Source organism: Mustelus asterias, chromosome 11, assembly GCF_964213995.1.
Source record: "Mustelus asterias chromosome 11, sMusAst1.hap1.1, whole genome shotgun sequence".
NCBI classification, from domain to species: Eukaryota; Metazoa; Chordata; class Chondrichthyes; order Carcharhiniformes; family Triakidae; genus Mustelus; species Mustelus asterias.
This window is the reverse complement of record NC_135811.1, coordinates 46,268,420-46,292,909: the sequence shown is the minus strand read 5'-3', so window position 1 is coordinate 46,292,909 and position 24,490 is coordinate 46,268,420. Positions and strand designations below refer to the sequence as shown.

Below are 24,490 nucleotides of genomic sequence, written 5' to 3'. Positions count from 1 at the left end.
TAGCACGAACGATATGATTTTTGCATCAAGCTTAGGCAGACATGAGATCTTGGCTAAAGGGATTGTGTAATTGTGCCCTGTTCACAATTCCAATTCTACAGTTCAAGTGTACCTTTTCAGCAGCTAGAGTAATTTCTGTAAACACAGTTCTCAATTTGACCATGAAACGTTTAAAATTCTGCTTTCTGCGGAGCTTTACACTGCTTCAAAATAAACAACTGTGGGTAGCCTGTGTTATTTTGGGTGGGTTTTATGATTGATTGTTAACATTTGAAAACTGTTGTTTACTAGTATCACTCTATGATTATGTGTGATGGTATTATACTTCTTGATAAGGTGCCAATCTTGGCTCAGTGGCAGCATTCATGTCTGAGTCAAAGGTTGTGGTTTAAGCTCCATTCTTTTTGCTGTGTGTTGCATTCTAATTACAGAAGTAATGTTGTGTGACATTTGCAGCCATCTGCAGAGTTGTGACATTTTTCTTAACTTTTGAAGTATGCACGGCATAAGAAATACATCAATGACTATTTGCTATATTATGGTGGCTCAGTAGAAGAGTTGAAGAGATCAACGTAAGTACTCAAATATGTTACAACTCATTTTTTTCATAGAGGATAATGCTCAACCCAAAGTGTGTCATGACGCATCAATAGTTGAAATAAAATCAATTGTGAGAATAATACCTGAACTCTTCAGCAACATCATCCCAACTCCCCAAAGCTGTTCTTATCTTAAGAGTATATTTTTTATATTATTAAGTTTTGTACAAACTTGACATTACCACTGTTTCACTGTTGACCCATTGCTGGTAAAAATGTTATTGCAGATTGCACAGAATAGCCTCCATCAGAAATAATTTCAGTGCATGTTACAGGGAAAATATCATTTATGTGTATAATGCATAACCGAAAGGTGTATAAAGTTCTAACTTAGTTATGAATTACAAACGTTACCAGCACATACTGACTAAAGAAAGATACAATTAAAGAAGGTATTGCACTTCTACAAGTATTAAACCAAACAGAATAGTTAGTGGTTACATGTATCTTTGAGAATCCATTAAAGGATGGAACTTTTCCCACTCTGGAATTGAAGTTCAGATGGCTGGGGTCAAACCTGGATTATCTACAGGGTTCCTTTGGCTTATACGTTGTTCAACAGGTAATGTAGACAGGTCCTGATCCCTCTTGTAATTGAAGGTCCAATTTCTTCCAGTGAATCTGGGTAGAAGAGGCTTTTAAAAGACTTCAAGCTTCACAGGTCTTGAAAAAGAAAGATGACACAGCCGTTTCTTTACAACTTTGTTGCTGTTACTAGTGGCCTGCAGACTGCCCTGTCATACTCTCAATTTTTGGATAAACAGATTTCAAAATAAGAGGGCAGTTTCAATCGCATGATGAATGACCATTGAAGGAAGGCAAATTTATGGTCTTTCATAATGAAGAGGCTTTTTAGCCACATGGACAAAAGTCATCGATATACAATAGAAGATAGATGGGGGTCTTTACCACTTCATTGTGGATATTCCATTTTGATAGCTCTGATAGCATCTCCACATCAAGCCCTCCTTTGTACATGACAGACCTGACATCAGAGTCCTGGAGTTTATTGTCCCTGTGTTTTGAAGTAAGCCTTGACAATAGAAGGTGTGAAATTCCACAGAAAAGTGCTGTTTCAGCATGTCCGTTCAAAAGAGACCCCTACCCGTTATTCAATTTGGAACTTTCCAGAAAGCTTACGAGACCGTTGAAGTGTCAAAGCTCAGGTGACCCTTCGGCAGTTCATCAGGGTCCATTTTAACAGGAATACAGTTTTTAATCTTCCTGCCTGCACTGACATGAAAATAAGACTTTAAAAAAAATATTATAATTGAATCTTGTTTGAATTTTTAACCCAAGAAGAATGAATTTCAAACTTCAACATTTGGCAGGTAGTTGACATTATCAGTGAGGCAAAATAAGCAAAACCTTAGTTGCCAATGCGTTGTAAAGACATGTATGTACCAGAAATCTGGGCTCCATTTGACTTATGTTGCTGGGCAAATGAATACGTTTTTCATTGCTACATTGCATTGCTGGTCCAAATTACATACCCAAGGCCTTAATGTAATGTACCAATTCTGTTTTTGAATCCTTCAATGTGCTTTATTTTGTTATTGCATTTTAAGCCTCTGATTATTGAGTCCACTGTATATTCTTGTTCACAGAGTGAATGATAAAACAGACCTGGACGTGATAAAAGAAAACCATAGGTTTTTATGGACAGAAGCTGATGAAACCGATATGACTTGGTGAGAAGGGCTTTTGTCTTTTAATTTTCTATAATTAATGCTTTAGTTACTGTTGATGCTCTGAAACCTGCTGGAGAGAGCGCATGCTTGGAATAACAAAATGTAGAGGAAAAATTAGTACTTTGTACCAATTTTACTTGAATTGTATATTGGAATTATTAATCATTTAACAAAATTTGATGGACTGTTATATTAGTTCTATTACTGAAGCTGTTAGGCAGTTCTGTTTGTAACTGGAATTGTCGTCTACTCCTTGCACACATTGCAAACTTGACAGTAGAAGACAATTGGTAAAATCACACTGGCCATGTTCTAAATCATAAATGGTTTATTAGTAAGGAATTAAAGTAGGAAGTATGCTTAGCTACCTTTTATTGGTACTTCAACATAGTTTGAGTCTAACATAAATTGTTACCAGAGTCTTGATCTTTAAACTGAGTTTTTTTAATTAGATTTTACGTAAGTCTATGCCTTGACAATGCCTCACCACAATGACCTGGAAATATGGTAGGCCTGAATTAACTGTAGATGTAGTCAGTGGCGTACTGCATTTATCACTCGAGCTGCCAGGAATAGAAGGTCTGAGACCAGACATAATTTGGTTTGCAGTCAATTGAGATGACAAATTTGGAGGAAGAGACTAGCACTTTAATTGTATTACCAGCTAGGTATCTGTCTGCTTTAGACCAGAGAACGAAGGGAAAGCATGTTGATTGGAAGGAAATTCTAATTTTACATATATAAATTAAAATGGCTTCCTTTTGCTTTGTGTTATCTAAACAAGATTTCTCCATCTCTTAGGGAGAAAACACTGGCAAAGAAATACTATGATAAATTATTCAAAGAATATTGTATTGCTGATTTGAGTCGATACAAACACAATCAGGTAAGGATTTGAAAACAGAGTTTTCTTTATACGCAGGTGGAAAACGTTATTTTGGAGATTATAATGGCCTGCATTTTGCCGTCGAGTTATGGTGAATCTGTCACATGGCTCAGTAACGATTCATCACACTGGGTGTTTGAGGTGATGGGCAAAAAACCAAAAAGAGCGGAAGCTGAAAATCTGAAATAAAAACAGAAAATGCTCAGCAGGTCTGGCAGCATTTGTGGAAAGAGAAGCAGAGTTAACATTTCAGGCCTGATGTTTCGAAAGGCTCACCATGTTCACACGTCCCAAATCTCCAGTAGAGGGCACCATTTTGACTCTCTAGCCATAGAAGCTTTCATGCAAAAGCCTGCAGAGATTATTTTAGTAAATGCAATCAGTGACTGGTGCCATTCATTCACCACTGACTGCTGAATGCAAGCCCATCATTTTCTAAATGGAAACAAGAATAATATTTTCACACTTAAAATGTTATTAGTGGAAATGTTTGATAAGCTGAGAGCAGAAAATGACTTAGATATTCAGCCATTTTATTTCCATCAGCAAAGCCTATGGCCTGTGGGAGATCAGACAATCACATGCACACCACAAGCATTTCCCTGAATCCTCTGACCATGTGCTAGATTCCAGATCTTTACCAATATAGAAGATGGATGTTTAATGGTATTGGAGTCAATAGATGTATACAGCATGGAAACAGGCCCTTCAGCCCAACTTGTCCATGCCAACCCGGTTTCCTAAACTGAACTAGTCCCATTTGATCTGGGAACTGAGTAAATTACAGTGACACGGAGTTGTCTGACCGATTAGCATCACACCTCGGGGTTGGTACCTTACAATGCCACAATAAGAATCCCTGTATATTACAATGTCTCATCCTGTGTGTATCATACTGAATAAACCATCATACCTTATAATGAGAAATCTTTCTTATTCCAATAAAGCTAGTCCGAGGATTGTACCACTAAGCTGTAATATTACAATTAAAAAGCAACACTTAAATAGAAATTCAAAAAAGAATTATGATAAATGCTTTTTAAATTTTCTATCAGTCATCGAATGGTTCTAATGTAACCTTTTTCAATTTACCTGTTATGCTCGTTTCATGTATGTTAATGATCTGAACTATAGTATCTTCCATTTTTACTGATATCATTTTCTTATCTGACAGTTTGGATTCCGATGGCGGGTAGATAAAGAAGTAATTTCAGGGAAAGGTAATGTTTTTCCAATGTTAAAACAAACAATAGTATTGGTTGGTGCAATGTGTTAGACACTGGCCTTTCATTTCTGAGATCTGATTCAAGTATCCAGAAGGCTAGAGAACCAAAATGTAGACTGGGTGACCGCTTTGTGGAATTCTTCCATTCAGTCCACAAGCATGACAAGAGTTTCCTGTCACTTGTCATTTCAATTCACCACCTTGCTCCCATTCTGACATCTCTGACCACGGCCAGCTAGTGTTCCAGTGAAGTTCAATGCAAGCTTGAGGAACAGCTCCTCATCTTTTATCGTAGCACTCTGAAGCTTTCTGGACTTCAACAACTTTAGATCATAACCTCTGCCTCCATCTTGTTCTGTGTTTTTTCTGCGGTTTTGTTGTGCTAGCTTGTTCCTTTATCGCTTCATGCTGCCTTCACACCTCATCTGGACAGGACCTTTATTTTCAATACCCATACTCTCTCCCTTTGGCTTTTATATCCGGCAACCTTCCGCTAGTTAATCTCTCCTGCCCTCCATCCTATCACAAGCCTTCCCTGTCTCATCCTACCCTGCCATTGGCTTAAAAGTTCTTCTGTTCTGATGAAAATTCATTGGCCTGTCTGTCCTGCTGAATATTTGCAGCATTTCTTTTTGATATTTTGGGTTCGCTTCCCAACTTGGGTGACTGTCTGTGTGGAGTTTGCACATTCTCCTCATGTGTGCTCCGGTTTCCTCCCACAGTCCAGAGATGTGCAGGTTAGCTGGATTGGCCATGCTAAATTGCCCCATAGTGTTCCAAGATGCCTAGGTTAGAGGAATTAATGGGGGAAATACCCGGGGTTACAGGGTTACGGCCGGGGAGGCGGGCCTGATGGCCGCCTTCTACACCACAGGGGTTCTATTTTGTCCAGCATTCTTAAGTATGTTTACATCTTCTCCATATAGAAACAGAAGCAAGAAAAAAAACTCAGCCTAAAGTAAGCAATATAAATAGGCAAAGTCAGAACCTCCTTAGAATACGTGTTCTTAAATTAAACTGAGTGTTCTTGATCTATCAGACAGTGGACACAATGCACATGCGCTTAATCCTACCACTTTATTTCCATCTACCATTATATGTGCTACTTTGTTTTAGATTCACAGAAATGTTTCTTGTTTATATTTGTGTTAACTGAATTGTAAACTATTTATAATATAAGAGCCAAATTAAATGAAATGCGAGTTTATATCGCCATATTTATTTTGTGTTGTATGTTCTGCAAGCCCAAAATTCATAAACTTGCATAGTTTAAAAAATAAATCACTCCAGCTTAATGCCATATTATCCAAGTAACCCTGCATTTTCATTTCCTTGAAGTGGCTTCAAAATTTAAACTAACTATTTCAATAAAACTGCTGGATTTAATGCTGACCTTATTTGTGAGCTAATTTGGGGCCAAGACTGTGATGTAAAAGTCAGTGATTAACCCAGGAATTAATTGAAATTGGATTAGCGCTACTTCTAGCACTAGAATTAAAGGAAGATTTACAGCAGCAGTTTGAGATGTCCGAGGACAAGTACAAGCTACTAATTGGCAGCTTGCAGTTTATATAAATGCAACAAAGTCAACCTGGGACAAATTCAATTTGTACTGTTCAGAAGGTTTGCCGAAACATGATAATGTACAACCTGCTAAATAAGCATTTATACGCAAACCAGAATTATTTATCTGATCAATTTAAATTGAGCTCTGGGATATAAAAATTGTGAATGCTTTATAAATAATGCACTTTTAGAAATGTACTCCAAAATCTGAATGACTATAGGAAAATTCAAAGATAAAAAGAAAAATATTGCGGATGCTGGAATCTGAAACAAAAACAGAAAATGCTGGAAAATTTCAGCAGCTCTGACAGCATCTGTGGAGAGAGAATAGAGCCAACGTTTCGAATCTGGATGACCCTTCATCAGAGCCCCGTCAGCTATTTTCTCTCCACAGATGCTGTCAGACCTGTTGAGATTTTCCAGTATTTTCTGTTTTTGTGTAGGAAAATTCAAAGTTAGGTGGAGATAGTTGGTCTGTGCATATAGCAACATGCATGTTCTCAGCGAACAATCATGGTTTACATCGTTAACAAAAATTAATGCTACGTGTTTTATAAAAAGACAGTATAAGTTGATTTACTAGCATTAATTTAGATACAACACCTAAAATTAATTGACAGCATTCAGTTATGGAAATGTCGTTAAATTCCTCCTGCTTAATTATTGTCATTGTAATGTTATATACCAAGAGCATATTCATTCCACACCGTCAACGTACTGATTGTTCTTGATGGCATGAGACACAATCGAGAGAAAGATTGAGAATATCACTGAGTAACAATGTTTCTGTGCATGAGTTAAAGTTTGTTGATATAATTTCTTTCCACTTCAGGTCAATTTTGCTGTGGTAACAAACATTGTGATGAAAAAGAAGGACTGAAAAGTTGGGAGGTTAACTTTGGTTACATTGAACGTGGGGAGAAAAGAAACGCCCTTGTGAAACTGAGTAAGCCGCATCTTTATCATTTTGTTACCACGTTTGGATGTGACTAGAATTTTGTTCGTCTAGTTTGAGATCTGGGAGTAAATCAGTTGCTGCGAATCCACTTACTTAATCTGTGGTATCTTGTTTGTACTATTATTTGCCTGACTAACTGATCATGTGCTGTTAACTATTATACTTCACTGATTTACCATTCATTTGCCTAAACTTAAAATGCAAAAATGCTTAAACTGTGTGACTTTGATTATCAGTAATAACATGGCCTTCCCTGGCTTCTAAATTCATGTGGGTCAAAACTCAATATGTAATCTTGCGTATTAAGCTCATGAAGATCAGCTCGTCAATCCATGTAAACTAAGTTTTGGCATTTGTTAATTGTTCTGGTGGATAGTCAGTTATGTCAGTAGTTCTGAAATTACATTTTAATTGAAGTTTATATTTCCTTTATAGGATTGTGCCCTGACTGTTCCTGTAAACTGAACTATCACCACAGGTAAAATAACTTATTTTAGAATACATACAAAGGTCTGTATTAATTGCCATACTATACCTGTTGATTACAAATTACTAAAATTGATAACTTTTAAACAAATATAGGTTGGTTTCATAATTAAACTACAATTGCAATCAATGAAGAGTGTTATTTGCACAGCTTCTCAAATCAGCATTTTTTGTAAACAAAAGTATTGAAATGCCATCTATCTAAACAGTAAATTATAGCTGGTACATAGGCCTAGTGATTAATTGAAACCCTGTTATTGTTTCCTATGGAAACTTCCATTTTAAAATATGAACATTTATCTGTGACGCTCATCTGAAACTATTACTGAAACACTGCTAGCTGGGACTTTTAATGGGAATTCCTAGGCCCAACCATCTTCACTGCTTCATTAATGAGCTTCCTTCTATCGATAAGGTCAGAAGTGGGGATATTCACTGATGATTCCAGCGTTCAGCACCATTTGCAATGTCTCATACTGAAGCAATCCCATGTTCAAATGCAGCATGACCTGTACAATATCCAGGCTTGGGCTGACAAGTGGCAAGTAACATTCACGTCACACATGTGCCAGGCTATGACCATCTTCAACAAAAGAGAATTTAACCAGTGTGGAATACAAGGAAAGTAGAAAGAAACTTCAACAAGGAGTAAGGAGGGCTAAAAGGGCTCATGAAAAAGCATTGGCCAGCAGGATTAGGGAAAATCCCAAGGCTTTTTATACATATATAAAGAGCAAGAGGGTAGCCAGGGAGAGGGTTGGCCCACTCAAGGACAAGGGAGGGAATCTATGTGTGGAGCCAGAGGAAATAGGCGAGGTATTAAATGAATATTTTGCGTCAGTATTCACCAAAGAGAAGGACTTGGATGATGAGTCTGGGAAAGGATGTGTAGATAGTTTGAGTCATGTTGAGATCAAAAAGGAGGTGGCATTAGGGTTCTTGAGAAACATTAAGGTAGACAAGTCCCCAGGGCCTGATGGGATATACCCCAGAATACTGAGAGAGGCAAGGGAGGAAATCGCTGGGGCCTTGAGAGAAATCTTTGTATCCTCACTAGCTACAGGGGAGGTCCCAGAGGATTGGAGAATAGCCAATGTTGTTCCTTTGTTTAAGAAGGATAGCAAGAATAATCCAGGTAATTACAGGCCGGTGAGCCTTACATCAGTGGTGGGATTTATTGGAGAGGATTCTTCGAGACAGGATTTATTCCCAGTAGGAAATAAGTGGACGTATTAGTGAGAGGCAACATGGTTTTGTGAAGGGGAGGTCGTGTCTCATGAACTTGATCAAGTTTTTCGAGAAAGTGACGAAGATGATTGATGAGGATAGGGCAGTGGATGTTGTCTACATGGACTTCAGTAAGGCCTTTGACAAGATCCCTCATGGCAGCCTGGTGCAGAAGGTGAAGTCGCATGGGATCAGAGGTGAGCTGGCAAGGTGGATACAAAACTGGCTTGGTCAAAGAAGACAGAGGGTAGCAGTGGAAGGGTGCATTTCTGAATGGAGAGATGTGACAAGTGGTGTTCCTCAGGGATCAGTGCTGGGATCTTTGCTGTTTGTAATATATATAAATGATTTGGAGGAAAATATAATTGGATTGATTCGTAAGTTTGCGGACGACACAAAGGTTGGTGGATTTGCAGATAGCGATGAGGACCATCAGAGGATGCAGCAGGATATAGATCAGTTGGAGACTTGGGCAGGGAGATGGCAGATGAAGTTTAATCCGGACAAATGTGAGGTAATGCATTTTGGAAGGTCCAATACAGATAGGAAATATACAGTAAATGGCAGAATCCTTAAGAGTATTGATAGGCAAAGGGATCTGGATGTACAGGTCACTAAGTGGCAATGCAGGTGGAGAAGGTAGTCAAGAAGGCATATGGCATGTTTGCCGCCTTCAGTTTAAAAATTGGCAAGTCATGTTGCAGCTTTATAGAACCTTAGGCTGCATTTGGAATACAGTGTTCCATTCTGGTCGCCACACTACCAGAAGGATGTGGAGGCTTTGGAGAGGGTACAGAAAAGATTTACCAGGATGTTGCCTGGTATGGAGGGCATTAGCTACGAGGAGAGGTTGGAGAAACTTGGTTTGTTCTCACTTGAACGACGGAGGTTGAGGGGAGACCTGATAGAAACCTACAAGATTATGAGAGGCATGGACAGAGTGGATAGTCAGAAGCTTTTTCCCAGGGTGGAAGAGTCAATTGCTAGGGGGCACAGGTTTAAGGTGCGAGGGGCAAGGTTTAAAGGAGATGTACGAGACAGATTTTTTACACAGAGAGTAGTGGGTGCCTGGAACTCGCTGCCGGAGAAGGCAGTGGAATCAGATACAATAGTGAGATTTAAGGGGCATCTGGACAAGTACATGAATAGAATGGGAATAGAGGGATATGGTCCCCGGAAGGGTAGGGGGTTTTAGTTAAGTCGGGCAGCATGGTTGGTGCAGGCTTGGAGGGCCGAAAGGCCTGTTCCTGTGCTGTAATTTTCTTTGTTTTTTGTTCATTGACATTCAACTATAGTCCCACACTACCAAAATTCTGGGTTTACCATTGACCAGAAACTGAACTGGACGAGCCATATAAATACTGTGGATGCAAGCAGGTCAGAGGCTAGGAATCCTGTGGCGAGTAAATCACTTCCTGACTCCCCAAAGCCTGTTAACCAGCTACAAGGCACATATCAGGGGTGTGATAGAAAACTCTCCACTTGCCTAGTTGAGTGCAGCTCCAACACTCAAGAAGCTCAACACCATCCAGGACAAAGCAGTGCCTGATTGGCACCTTTTCCACACACGTTCACTCCCTCCACCACTGACGCACAATGGCAGCAGTGTGTGCCATCTACAAGATGCACTGCATTAACTCTCCAATGTTCCGAAGGCACACCTTCCAAATCCATAGCTGCTCCCTTCCAGAAGAACAAGGGCAGCAGATACATGGAACACTACCATCTGGAGTCTCCCCTCCAAGTCACTCATCATTCTGACCTGAAAATATATCGCTGTTCGTTCACTGTCACTGAGTCAAAATCTTGGAAGTCCCTCCCTAACAGCACTGTGGCTGTACCTACACCACAGGGACTGCAGCAGTTCAAGAAGACAGCTCCCCACCAACTTCGCAAGAGCAATTAGGGATGTGGAATAATTGTTGGCCGAGCCAGCGATGCCCACATTCTGAAACTGACTTTAAATGTGATATCAATGACCTGTCACAAGTACCTGCCACACCAATGTATACTGTTATACATTTTTCACCACAAATTGCTCAATCCTTTGTGGAAAAGTATTAATCTGACTTCTTCGTAACTAAAATTTCAAATGTACAAAATGTTGTTTCTAAACTATTTTGTATTTCACAATATAATCATGTTTTCTCATTGAATACCTTTTGTTATCCTTAAAGTTTTTACTTGAGACTTAAGTCTTTCTTTAAAGTCCAAACTTGAACCTGATATTTTTTGGTCTAAACCTGTGACTGAAAACAGATTATGAACTTTGAATATGTGCAAATTATCTAATTTTCCAAAGTACCTTTTAGTCAGCTAAGCTGCTGAAATATTTTTTTTTAGCAGCAGGCAGTTTCTCCCCACTTGCTTTTAAAGGAAAGCATTGCTTGAAGGTCTGTTGTCTCTTGTCTTGTACTCTTTATCCTACCATGACCCACTACCTCTAGCTGTGTACTCTCCCTATTGAGGACGGACGTGACCTCTTGAGTTTCCAGTTACTATGCTGACATGCACTTCGGTTTCCATCCCACATGTTTTTCTTGTTGCATTCCCAACTCTGCCGCCATCCACTGAAGTTAAAAATGCCCTCTTGAAGTTTCAATGTTGGTGTCAATTTCAAACCAGACGCCAATCCACATGCCTGTTTCCAGCTAACACCAGATCTCTATTTCTTTGCTTGGCCCACCCCCAGCTATCATTCTGCTTTCCCCCCCCCTCCCAAAACCAGACACCTAGCCACATCTCTAGAGGTTACTGTAATTTCAAGGTAGATTGCAAAGTGAAATTGACATCTAGTTTAAAGATTAAAGACAAATAGAGCCATCAGCCTACTAAATTACAATGATAAATCTAACTCGACCACATGAGTCAGCAACCTAAAGCTGCTACCTCCTGCCTTGCAATAAAATATGATCAAGTTCAAAACACTCGTGCCTCCTAAATCAGAGGACCTCTGTTTCTTTGGACATGAGCCATATTGAGAAACTGCCAGAGGCTGTGAAGTCTTCAGAAATGAAGTTACGAATGTACAGGTAAAACAGCCCATGCACCCTCCCACCACCATTATTATATTCCCCCAGTACTTGAATAATCAGTGCTAACACAAAACATCAGTATTTTGCTGACTTGTTCTAATACGTCCTTGTAACTAAATAAACCATAAACTTTGGAAAGAGTAAAGCAAACTGTGTTCCAGAAAAAACATGCTCAACTCATTTATTATCATTATCATTGTATAGTGTTGATTTGCAAATGTAAAAGTTGTTGGCAAACTTCAGGAAAGTCTGCTTAGAGCTTTCTGATCCTGAGACCCATCTTCCTGAAACCTCCCTCTAAGTACAGCTTGATATATTGTTGCATTCCAAGACCCCTACCCCAATTCAGCCACATACTAGGAACTTCCTAATGCCACTTAATCTTTGGCTCCTTTACAAGCACCACTAGGTTTCAGATTACCTTCACCAACTCAACCATCTCTTACAACTCTTCCCCAGTGATACCAGAACCTGAACTTTTCCATTCAGCACCGTGGTTAGCACTGCTGCTTCACAGCACCAGGGACCCGTGTTCGATTCCTGGCTTAGGTCACTGTCTGTGCGGAGTCTGCATGTTCTCCCCATGTCTGCGTGGGTTTCCTCCGGGTACCCTGGTTTCCTCCCACAGTCTGAAAGAAGTGCTGGTTAGGTGCATTGGCCATGCTAAATTCTCCCTCCGTGTACCTGAACAGACACTGGAGTGTGGCAACTAGGGGATTTTCACAGTAACTTCATTGCAGTGATAATGTAAGCCTGCTTGTGACAAATAAACTTTTCATATCCTTCTTTATGGTTCCATAACCTACTACATTTGAACGCTTCTCCAGTATTCCCAAACCCCGGGGCCCTTTTGACTTGGCCGACACCCACATTCCAACTCTAATTCTGTTAAACTTCAGATCATCCCTTAGGCATGCCTAAAAACAACTTAATCCTCAGTGATGATAAAACTCTCCCCAATGCTTTCAGACCACACAGGAAGTGTCTCTCAATACTGCCAAAGCGTAACTGCCCCCCGTGTTTACTAAATCCCAGCATTTTTATGATGCTTCCAAGATCATAGAAGCCCAATAATTCTACTGCCAAACTTCAAGACCACCCTTCCTTACTGCCTCAAAGTCATTGCCAATATCTCAAATACTTTACTGTCAACTTTTTGAAATATCATCACTGTTTTAATGTAGAGAAGCATGTTGACCAATTTGTGAACAGCAATCGACTCGCAGCATGAGTGAGATAAGTAATTAGATATCTTTTTACAACTCTTCTTGAGGATAAATGTTAGCCAGGACATTCAACAACTCCCTGTTCTTTTTTGAATGGTGTCATGGGACCTTTCCTGCCCACCTGTGAGAGGAGACTGCGGTTTATCAACTCATCCAAAAGATGGCAACTGTGACAGTGCAGCACTCACTCCGTGCTGAACTGAAGACAAAGGGTGGGATTTTATGGCCTCGCTCGGGCGAGACCAGAAATTCCCGCCCGAGGTCAGCGGAGATGTCCGTTGTCGGAACCTCGCCCGTGCCGATTCCATGGCGGGCGAGGTGGTAGAACTCCGGCCAAAGTCTAGATTATGCACTCCTGTCTTTGGAGTTGGACTTGAATCCGTGGCCTTTTGACTCGGATGAGGAGCTCAGTGATAGCACTCTCATTTCTAAAGGGTTCCTTTTATATGTGTGAAATATAAACCGTGCAATGGATGCAGAAATCAGTATTCTTACATGTTACTATTATTACTAAAACTTGAAGGAGGAAAGAAGTGAAAGCTGTAAAAAGGAAACACGGAGAGGAACACAACCTTGATGTCCCAGCAGTAAAGCAAGTCAAGACCACAGAAAAGCATGTTTGTGAAAGCAAGGGTAGGTGACGAGAAAATGATCAATTGCCAACAATTTTAATTGAGGATAATCTTGTACAAAAGCACAGAATGGTTGGACTTGATACCTGAGCTGGAAGTGCCATTCTCAGGTAATCTCCACAATGGGCACAGCACTGTCATCGACAGGCGCGTCCTCACGTTTGGATCCTTGTGCTGTTACAGGCAATTTGCTGTCCACAAATCTATCTAACTGCTGACTGATTTGTTGTCCAGCAGAGCATGTATTTTCATTTACTTTCCCATACGGCAGCATCTTGGTAGGTTGCCCAATTTCACCAAGTTGTTGTATTTCCAAGAGTCCAGGGACCATTAATATCTATGGCCACTGAGCCAAAAGGCACCGTGTTATGGCTTATGTGAGCAGAATAGAGGTTGATTTCATAGAAGAATCATAGAATCCCTACAGCGCAGAAGGAGGCCATTTGGCCCATCAAGCCCGCACTGACAATTAACCCACCCAGGCCCTATCCCCATAACCCCACGCATTTACACTGCTAATCCCTTTCGCACGAAGGGGCAATTTAGCATGGCCAGTCAACCTAACCTACACATCTTGAGATACTAACAGGAAATTTAGCATGGCCAATCCACCTAACCCACACCTTTTGGAGTGTTGGAGGGACCCACGCAGACACGGGGGAGAATGTGCAAACTCCACACAGACAGTCACCCAAGGCCGGAATCGAGCCTAGGTCTCTGAAGCTGAGAGGCATTTCATCAATGTGAAACTTGTTTTTGATCAGTAGCACTATCATATAGGTCAGTGCTTGGTTCCCAGTCATAACACGTTCATTTTTGGACTGTGCCCAGCTTATTTGAAGGCAAAGACAGGATGCAAAGAAATCAGGGTTACTCTCTTCTACAGTTCCAAAGATTGTAAAATAATTTCTCCTCGTCCCAGTCCTTCATGGCTTCCCTTTTGTTTTGAAATTGTGTCCCTGGTTCGAGAATCCACAACCAGGGGAAACATCTTACCTGTATCTAACCTATCTACACCTTTAAGGATTTTGTAGGTTTCAATGGCTTCACTTCACATTTGTTGAAATTCTAGAGAATACAGGCCCAGTTTCCTCAATCTCTCTTCACAGGACAGTCCTGCCATCCCAGGGAAAGGTCTTGTGAACCTTCGTTGCACTCCCTCTTTGACAATGTCCTCCTTTAAGATAAAGGGGTCAAAACTGCACACACAAGACCCTATATAATTGAAGCAAGACCTCACTGCTCCTGTACTCAATCCCTCTTGAGATAAACGCCAACATACCATTACCCTTCCAAATTGCCTGCTGCACCTGTATGTTAACCTTCAGTAACTTATTGACGAGGACACTTAAGAAATATACTGTGCATCTGTTCCTATTAAAGTGGATAACTTCACATGTTTCCACATTATATTCCATTTGCCATGTTCTTAAAACCATTGAAGTGTCTCTCTTGGGAAGCTCAAGTATGAATAACATTAAAGGATTAAAGGTCTTGTCTTTTGGTTGAGAACCTACTGTGCCCCATTCATGCAGGCAGATGCTTTGCTCTCTATCTTGTTGTCTGGAAATTAGACACTTTGACGAGTTTGTACTAAAACTTGTTTATCCGGGTGCTCTTACACATGAGGTAAAGGACAGGAGTTGATTCGCGATTATATTAGATAAACTTACTCTCTATTGCAATACTTCTGGTACCAAACTTCAACAAAACACCTTCATTAAATGAAACGTCTTTAACTTAAACAAACAGTACTCTAGCACATTTATCTGAGACCTGAATACTACCAGTGAGGTTGAACTGACAAGATCATTCCACCAAGTATGAATCTTGGTCTTGGGTCTTCGCTGAGTTCCAAACTCAAGGTCTTCCACGTGGCGAAGGTTGGTCTCCGGTCTTTGCCGATGCTTCACTGGACCCCTGTTCTGTCTCTGCTTCCGACACTGAGTCTTCATTGGGGGTGGCCTCCAGGTGTCTCTTATTCCCTCCTTCGTGCCTTTCTGGAAAGTTCTCTGGCTTTCAGCCAATGAGGTTACTGGGCAGGGATCGCAGCACTCATTGGGATTGCTAATTCCATAAATGGAAGATGCTAGGTGTCCATCCTCGGGTGCAGAGAATGCACGTAGCTCCTTTCTATACAAGGTAAGGGCAGGAATCCGAGGTGTCAAAGTCTGGCCAAAGCTAGGGAATGCACAAATACTGTCCTTGTTTGATCTGAGCTGAGCTCTTCCAGTTCCAATCTCCAGGGGAAGTCTAGGCATGCCCTTGCTCACCTCTGACATGTCTGTGTTTAAACTTGGCCTGCCTGAATTCCATCAGGCTTGACTGCAGAGGCTGTTGACTGCTGTTTAATTTAGATGTCCAATTCTGTGTCGGGCCTAGTTGTTCAGGCTGTTGGCTGTTTGGCCACAATCTCTTTAAATGATTTAACTGAATCCCATTTTTAAGTGGTTACCAATTAATACAAATGTTTTTTTTTCTATTTGTGCAGGCAAATCTTCCACAAGCAAAACAGGAAAGGATGACAATGATTCTGATCAAGGTAGTTTTTCATTTTTTTGCTTTTGGTAACTCTTTTGGAAGGTCAGCAACTTGAAAAGTTAACTTTTTTTTCCTCTTCTTTATCTTCTGTCTTTATTTTGATTTTCAATAGATGCCTGTGAAGGTTTAATCTGTTAAATAATTTGTGTAGAATGTTAGCTTCATTGGTAGCTATGAATTTCTCATAAGAATCATAAAGACTCTGAGCAGGAGTAGGCAATTCAGCCCCTCAAGCCTGCTCCGACATTTAATATGATCATGGCTGATCTCACCTCATGATGTTCTGACCATTTAATCCTGAACTAACATTGCCAAAGACAGCTAACTGGTCCTTCATATCACGGCTGTCCGTGGGGTCTTACTGTGCACGATCTGGCTGCCATGTTTGCTTAAGCAAAGGTGACTTTATTCACTTCATTGATAGTGAGATGCTTTGGGAAAACCTGAGAAAGATAATGGGAGATATATGAATGCAAATTTTTTCTTTCTGACACTTTCCACGCACTGGTGGTATTTTTCTAAAAAAATAATTCTCCTTGTGAGAAAAAAATTGCAGTATTTTTCCTTGATATTTTACAGCCAATCACAATACATAAGCAGCTTTCATACAGCTCAGGTTAAAATTCTTATCCAACATGTAAATCAGAGCATAATTTCTCTTTTTTGTTTCCTTCTTTCCCTCATCCTCCCTTTCCCCTTCCCTCCTCCCCCGCCCTCTTCTCACTCCCTCCCCCTCTCCTCCTCCCTCCCCCTCTCCTCCTCCCTCCCTCCCTACCTTCCCTTCTCCCTCTCTTTCTCTTCCCCTCCCCCCCCCCCCGCCCCGCCCCAATCTCCATTAAGCCTCCACATATACGCCTCGTTCAAAATGTAAAGCAAGGATATTCAATATTTGAAGAGTGGTTCTCTTCCACTCTTCAAATATTGAATATCTTTGCTTTACATTTTGACAGAGGATCTTGCACCTGAGCTAGTTTTCACTTGTACAAACTGGTCTTTAATGTGTTGACAGCATTTTCATATTTCTGTTTTAAACATCTAGCCTTTACAGTTTTTATTTTTAACGTCTGCTGCCAATTAAAAAAATTTTCAGACACGTTCATTGGATCGATATTTCTTAAAGGAAATTCACATGTTCTTTTTCTATTTGTTATTTCTAATTCATAGATTATGCCCTAAAATACATGGTCTGGTAGTGATTATTCATCTGCTATCTGAAGATTAGCAGAACTGTATTATTTCCAACAAGCAGATTATCATATTTGTGTGTTCTGTTTAATTGTTGGGCAATCTGCTATTGCCAGATATTGTGTGTATATAGTCACACTGTTTGTTGTGAGAAAGGTTTGCTAAAGGGAGCAGAGCTTGGCACTGAGCACAAGATTCAACCTATGCTCATTTTACCAATCACCAAGTGAATTTTCTTTCAACAAATTGCAATAGGAGAAGCAGCTGGTCAAAGGCATTAACTGTAGTTGAAAAGTAAGAAACATTAGGGTTAGAGGAGAAAGGTTTAGGAATTAAGATAAACACATTGACTTCACATTTTTCTGGGGACTGAGGCTCCTGCCAGAGAAGGGTTTTACAGGCCCTTTAGCATTGCTGCGGTTTCCTGTTTGGTTTTCTGAAGTCAGGGCAAGGGACCTCTGGCTGTCATTCAGCCTTCCTGAGATAAAGAGGCTGTTACAGCACCATCACATGTCTACTGCGTGAAACTTCATGCCGTTTTACAACAGTTGGTTTGCAGCATTGAAAGCAGCAGTTTCCCTGAATTGCCCTGCGATGGATTTAAAATGGAATCCATTGCGGTGCTAACTGTGGGCAGCAAGTGTCATTTTTGCAGTGTTTTTCTTGTAGCCTAACATACTAACTTTCAGTGCATTTTGGAATGGGATTATTCTAACTCCATGCAGTTTCTAGTAAAGATTGGAACAGTAAACATTCTGTTAGAGAATATTTAAACTAATGATTGCTGAATAAAATCCTCACTAATATATTAACAGTTCTTCAGAATGGACCAGCTATAACGTAAAGCAAGTTTCATTTCCATGCCACTTGATTGCATGCCTGTTCAATCCGCTTGTGCTTTTCTTTAAATAACTTAGCACATCTGCGAAATACTTTCTGGCTTCCACAATGTACAGGATTTTCAGCTGTGTTTACCTGTTTTACCAGAAATGTGTCAAGATCACAACTACAGAAATCAGTTCAGCACATTGCCTCCTCAGAGCCGATGGATGCGCTGAGGTGCTCTTGCTTCAGCTACTGGGTTGTTCCAAAACACTAAATTTAAAAAACAAAAATCCCAAATCAATCTGTCATAACAAGAAATAGAGTCACTCATGGCACGGAAGGAGGCCATTCATCCCGTCGTGTCCACACTGGCCCTCTATTTTCTCCCGCTCTATCTCCATAACCCTGTTTATTTCCTCCTGTTACCCATCCAATTTCCTTTTGAAATTATTGGGCATCTCTGCTTCCACCCCCCTTGTGAGCAGTGAGTTCCTGGTCATTATCACTTGCTGTGTAAAAAAAAAAAAAATCTCCTTCCTTGCAACCCCCTCCCCCCAACACACACACACACCACCATCCCCAAAATCTTCAATCTTTGTCCCCAAGTCTGTGGACCATCAGCTAACAGGAACAGTTTTTCCTTGTCTACCTTATCCAAACCTGTCATAATCTTGTATGCCTCTATTATATCTCCCTTAATCTCCTTTGCTCCAAGGAGAATAACCTTGGCTTCTCCAATCTAACCTTGTTGCTATAATTCTCCATCCCTGGAACCATTCTAGTTGTAGTCTAACCAGAGCTTCAAAAAGGTTGACCATGACTTCCCAGCTTTTGCATTCAATATCTCTGTTTATACGTATCAAGATCCCACATGTTTTGCTAACCACCTTCTTAGTATGTCCTGCCACCTTCAAAGATTTATGCACATGCATCCCCAGGTCCCTCTGTCACTGCAGACTCTTTAGAACTGTGCCATCAAATCTATATTGCCTTTCCCTAGCCTGCTGCCAAAATGCATCACTTCAGACTTCTCTATTAAATTCTATCTGCTACTTTTCTGCTTGTTTGCAGCCTATTGCAATCAATTTGTACCGTCCTCACTATTTGCCATTCCTCCAAATTTGGTATCTTCTATTTTCTGATTTTACTCTGTCTTCCAATATCCAAATCATCTCTATTTATAATGTATATGGTGGACCTGGCACTGACCCTTGGGAAACAATACTGTCTACCAACTTCCTGTCTGAAAAATAACTATTTGCCACAATTCACTGATTTCTGCCCTTAAGCCAATTTTTTATCCAAGCTGACACTGACTCTCCTATTGCATTACAATTTTGTTAATTAACCTCTTATGAGGTACATAGTCAAACACTTAAAATTAATTTGGAAGACATCGATTGCATTATAGAATCATAGAAACCCTACAGTGCAGAAAGAGGCCATCCGGCCCATCGAGTCTGTACTGACCACAATCCCACCCAGGCCTTACCCACATATCCCTACGTATTTACCCGCTAATCCCTCTAACATACGCATCTCAGGACACTAAGGGGCAATTTTAGCATGGCCAATCAATCTAACCCACACATCTTTGGATTGTGGGAGGAAACCGGAGCACCTGGAGGAAACCCACGCATACACGAGGAGAATGTACAAACTCCACACAGACAGTGACCCAAGCTGGGAATCGAACCCAGGTCTCTGGAGCTGTGAAGCAGCAGTGCTGACCACTGTGCTACCGTGCCGCCCTTGGCTAAAGCAATTCCCTTCATCAACTTTCCCTGCTACTTTGGCAAAAAATCAATTAGATTAGCCAAACAGAATCTGTCTTTTACAAATCCATGCTGACTCTCCTCAATTAACTCAAGCCTCTCCAAGTGCCTGTTAATATTTTTCTGATTAGTGTTTCTAAAACCTTACCCACTGCTGATGTTAAACTAATTGGCAGGGCAGCACTTGCATCCTTTCTTGACTAAGGGCATCATATTTGCCACTCTGCAATCCTTGGCATCTCCTCTGCATCCAGGGAAGATTAGAAGATTATGGCAGGCTCTTCCACTATCTCCACTCTTACTCTCTTTAGCAACCTGGGATGCACACCATCCGGATCTGGTGAAGTCTAGAAGTTTATTTATTAGTGTCGCAAGTAAGTTTACATTAACACCGCAATGAAGTTACTGTGAAAATCCCCTACTGGTGGTTTATCCACTCTAAGCATAGACAGCCTTTCCAGTACCTCCTCCCTCAATTTCGCCATCCGTCACTTCTTCTATGTCTGCTTCTATTGATATTTTGCCAGCTTCCTCTTCCTTATTAAACACCAATACAAAAGTACTTGTTAAATCCTATTGCTTTTTACTTATTGTGTACGTCAGTCATGATATACTATTGAAATGTGACTCAGTGTGTTATGGCACTTAATTGTGAAATATAATCGTTAAATCAGAGTCAGAAGATAAACCGGATGCAGATGATCCCTCGGGGGCTGAATACTGGAAAGGGCCAGTTCAAGATGTTGAAGATAAGACAAAGTATGTTTTCCTATTTGAATTTTAATGTATATTTAAAAAGCTACGGGCGAGCACTAACTTTGCATTTCAAATGTTTGTGATGTTTCTGAAAAATTATGCTAATGTTAAAAGCCCAGTTGGCGATAGTGATAATTAAAATGGACCTGAACCCCACGACAGCTTGGAATCATCTCACAAGCATGGATTTGTCACAGCTGTTTGCCTCCTGTCTCCTGAGGCAGTCTTTTTCCCCCATTCAGCAACTTGTGTAAAAGGAAATTAAGTCTAAACTGTATGTTCATCTTCCCTCTTCAGAGTTTTTGCTTTGTCAAATGATTTGAAAGGGTCAGTTTTTATCTGCCTCTGAATTTTGAAACTACTAATAAGATCTTTCTTTTCCAATGTAAGCGTTTTCAGCTGCCTTTGTCTCTTGTAGCTGACTGCCCAATCCTGATATCGGCTTAGCTTCTTCATTCTGTACCTTCTCCCAAGCCAGGAAATTCCCTCTGCGATATGGTGACCAAAATATTACACAGTCCTTTGTGTGGCTGAAATGGTGCTCTCTCACGTACACTACTTACCAACTTTATTTTATACATTCTTTCTTGGGATGTAGGTGTCGCATTATTGCCCATCCCTAATTGCCCTTGAGAAGGTTGTGATGGGCCTTAAACCACTGCAGTTCATGTGGTGTAGGTATACCCACAGGGCTTTTAGGAAGGGATTACAGGATTTTGACCCAGACACAGTGAAGGACCGGCAATATGGTTCCAAGTCAGTATGATATGTGGCTTGGAGGGGAACTTGCAGTTGATGGTGTTCACGTACATTTGCTACCCTTGTCTGAGGTGGTTGAGATCGCGGGTTTAGACGGTTTGCTGCCACTGTGCATGGATGATAGAGGGACTGACTGTTAAAGTTGGTGAATGGGGTGCGAATCAAGGAGGCTGCTTTGTTGTGGCTAGTGTTGAGCTCCTTGAATGTTGTTGGAGCTGCACTCATCCAGGCCAGTGGAGAGTATTCCATCACATTCCTGATTTGTGCCTTGCAGATACTGCACAGGCTTTGGGGAGTCAGGAGGTGAGTTACTCACCACAGAATTCCCAGCCTCTGACCTCCCTGAGACGTGTTACCAATGTCTTTTGTTATACACCCTGGGATCTTGTTTGTTTTCTTCCCTTGTTGCATGCAGCACTTGGTTTACTGAACCTTTGCATTCAGGTAGATAACCTGAGTACCATAGCTACCGTTGTGCCAGACACAGATGGCTGAATATTCTCCTTGTGTCACAAAATTTCTTCTAATCTTCAACTGTTGCTAATAACTTTGGGTTGGTAGTTTTCTAAAATTGCAATCTGCGTTATTCCTACCCATGCTTTTTTATTTAAAAATTTGTCCAGCAAATGAGTTGTGCCAAAATCATCAAAATTGTTATTGTGATTAAGAAAGGTTCATGTCTCAGTGGAAAGAACATTCAATATACTGTTAACACTGATGCAAAATCAAAGAACTAAGAATAATTATCCAGGGACATGCACTGTGGAGGAAGCAATTCTGTCTCTCGGTTCTTGAAAAGAAAAGCTTCATTGTAATTTTGCCTGATTGGGATAGTGATTTAACAAAGTGTGTCAGTTATAATAAATGGAGAAAGCATAGTCAACATTTTTCTATCTCTCTGCCACAACAGCCACAGACATGAACCCATCACTGCCTAAAGAAACTAATAAAATAAACTAGATGAAAACTATTGTAGTTGCTGTGTACCCATCCTAAAGAAGATTGTGTTTTGTATTGCAACATCATTGGATCTTGGGAACCGGCGATGTACTTGACTGTGAATATGTCATTGGTTATGTGGTTACTGGGGAAAATTTCCTACTTGCAGTCATAGTCTCTGCTGTCAGTCTCTCTCCATCCAAATGGCCTTGGTGAGGAGCCCAGTGCACTCCTGCCTCTTGACCAAAGGTGATCTCTTTGCAGCCCCAGCCAGCTGATGGAGCCAACCCTGTCTTCTAATGTAATGGGAGCCTCATTGTGAATCCAAGTGGATTCAAAAGTTGAGTTTGAGTTCACAACAATCATAGATGCTGGCCTCTCCCTACTGGCCTTATCAGTGCAGTTGAGTGGGTTGTACCTCCTCCCAACATTGCCTTCCCACATCCAGTGGAAGTCCCAAGCCTGAGCTCCTTTTTGCTTCTCGGCCCATCAGTTTTTTTCCTCATCTGTGTGTTCATACCATTTTTATGAGCACTGAGATATTGTTCTGGCTGAAGATTCCAGATGCAGCCTAATATCTATAGAAAGACTATCCGGTCTAAGGTGATGCACCAAGTCATAGTCTCTGGTCCTCTTCAAAAGGGAGCAAGCAATGGGTGGGACTGAAATATTTAGAGAGAAAAAATGGAAGACAGGAAAAGCGTGACATTGAGATACAGTGGGGAAAATGGGATGAGAAGTGACCAAGGGGAAAAAAGACCTCAGACAGATGGAGAGAGGCACAATGGTGTGGCTGGAATGTAAGATGAGCATGAAAAAAGGCAGGCAAAGAGAGTGGAGGCCAAAAAATGTAGTTGGAAACAGAAAATAGGGTGGAGGTGAGTCGAGACAATTGCAGCAGAAGTGTGACTTGTCCCTGTTCATGAACAATGCCACGAAAGGTTCAGTTATAAAGTGAAAGCTATACTTAATCCTGTTCTTCATCTGCAGGGAGGACGAATTTGATGAATATTTTGAAGACATGTTTCTGTGACCTGTGCTTTGAAGAGGATGTCAAAGGTTATTCACTTCATGCAGTTTATTCCAGAAGGAGCTTCCTCAATCTTTACATAAAGATTGAATTTACCTTTTTAGGAATTAAAGTTAATTTTTACAGGCAACAAATTATATTTTTCACATTTCAATCTAAACATTGGAAAATCGAGGAGAATATTATTTTTGTAGGCTGAGAATCCAAAAAACTGAATTATGAACATGACTATTCTAATTAGCTACATAACAATTATCGCAAGAGCTTCTATTTGATACTTACAGTAATATGTTAGTCATCTAGGGAAATCACAGACATCTCCAAGTTGTCAAGGAATCAACTTTGCATTATTAAGTTTCAATTGTAAGAATTTGCAAATTGAACAGACGATATTTGTTCCTTAAACAAGGCAGCAAGATTAAATTATTAACTTATTTGCTTACTGGTTTTCGTTATTCTAGTGTGTAGATAAGGGATTTATCAGTGAAATCCTATAACATAACCAGTGAGTTGTCCGCTTACTGTATAAAGGTAACATTAATTTAGGCTCTTTATTCTTTTAAATGAAGAACCAATTTGTATAGGTGCAATAATTTTGTTACTTTGTATTTAAGTGTCATTTATTTTGTTGTATGTTCTTCCTAAATAAACTGCACATTTGAGTTTTTAATTGTGATTTTTCTTTGTGGTGGAAAGCTCATTGATGTGCAGGTTAGATGGATTAGCCATGGTAAATGCACAGGGTTACAAGGCTGGGGCAGGGGGTGGGCCTGAGTAAGATGCTCTTTCGGAGAGTCAGTGCAGGTTCGATGGATCAAATGGCTTCCTTCTGCATGATATAATCTATCTCATCTGTTGTCCACAATCTCTTGAGACAAAACTCCCCTCATTTCTGCGCACAAATGATTTGGCATTACTGGTTGCCAAATTAGAGCATGACAAAATGCGAAAGGTTTTAGCCACATACACAGATTGAATGATTTGACAAATATATGTGTAATGTAGTTCAAATCTAGATACATGTGGAGCAGTGTGCTTTGGGGGAATGAGAGGATAGAATATAAATATGTCCTGATTCTGGTGTTCTCATTGTCGTGGAGCAAGAGAGCAGCTGAGTGAATCTTCTCTGAATTGCTTTCAATGCTAGTA

At 40.5% G+C, this 24,490-nt stretch overlaps 1 protein-coding gene across 1 annotated transcript in view; it reads left to right on the top strand.

Moving 5' to 3' along the window:
• The window catches only part of fra10ac1 (FRA10A associated CGG repeat 1), a 38,043-nt gene extending 14,032 nt beyond the window's left edge, over positions 1-24,011 (top strand). The window contains exons 6-15 of the mRNA XM_078222918.1: positions 496-572; positions 2,207-2,290; positions 3,092-3,176; positions 4,351-4,396; positions 6,800-6,913; positions 7,361-7,403; positions 13,423-13,532; positions 16,023-16,073; positions 20,532-20,616; positions 23,302-24,011. Of these exons, the coding sequence (XP_078079044.1) occupies positions 496-572; positions 2,207-2,290; positions 3,092-3,176; positions 4,351-4,396; positions 6,800-6,913; positions 7,361-7,403; positions 13,423-13,532; positions 16,023-16,073; positions 20,532-20,616; positions 23,302-23,344 (738 nt within the window). The 3' untranslated portion in view covers positions 23,345-24,011. The remainder of the gene's footprint in view (positions 1-495; positions 573-2,206; positions 2,291-3,091; positions 3,177-4,350; positions 4,397-6,799; positions 6,914-7,360; positions 7,404-13,422; positions 13,533-16,022; positions 16,074-20,531; positions 20,617-23,301) is intronic.
• The last annotated feature ends 479 nt before the right edge of the window (positions 24,012-24,490 follow it).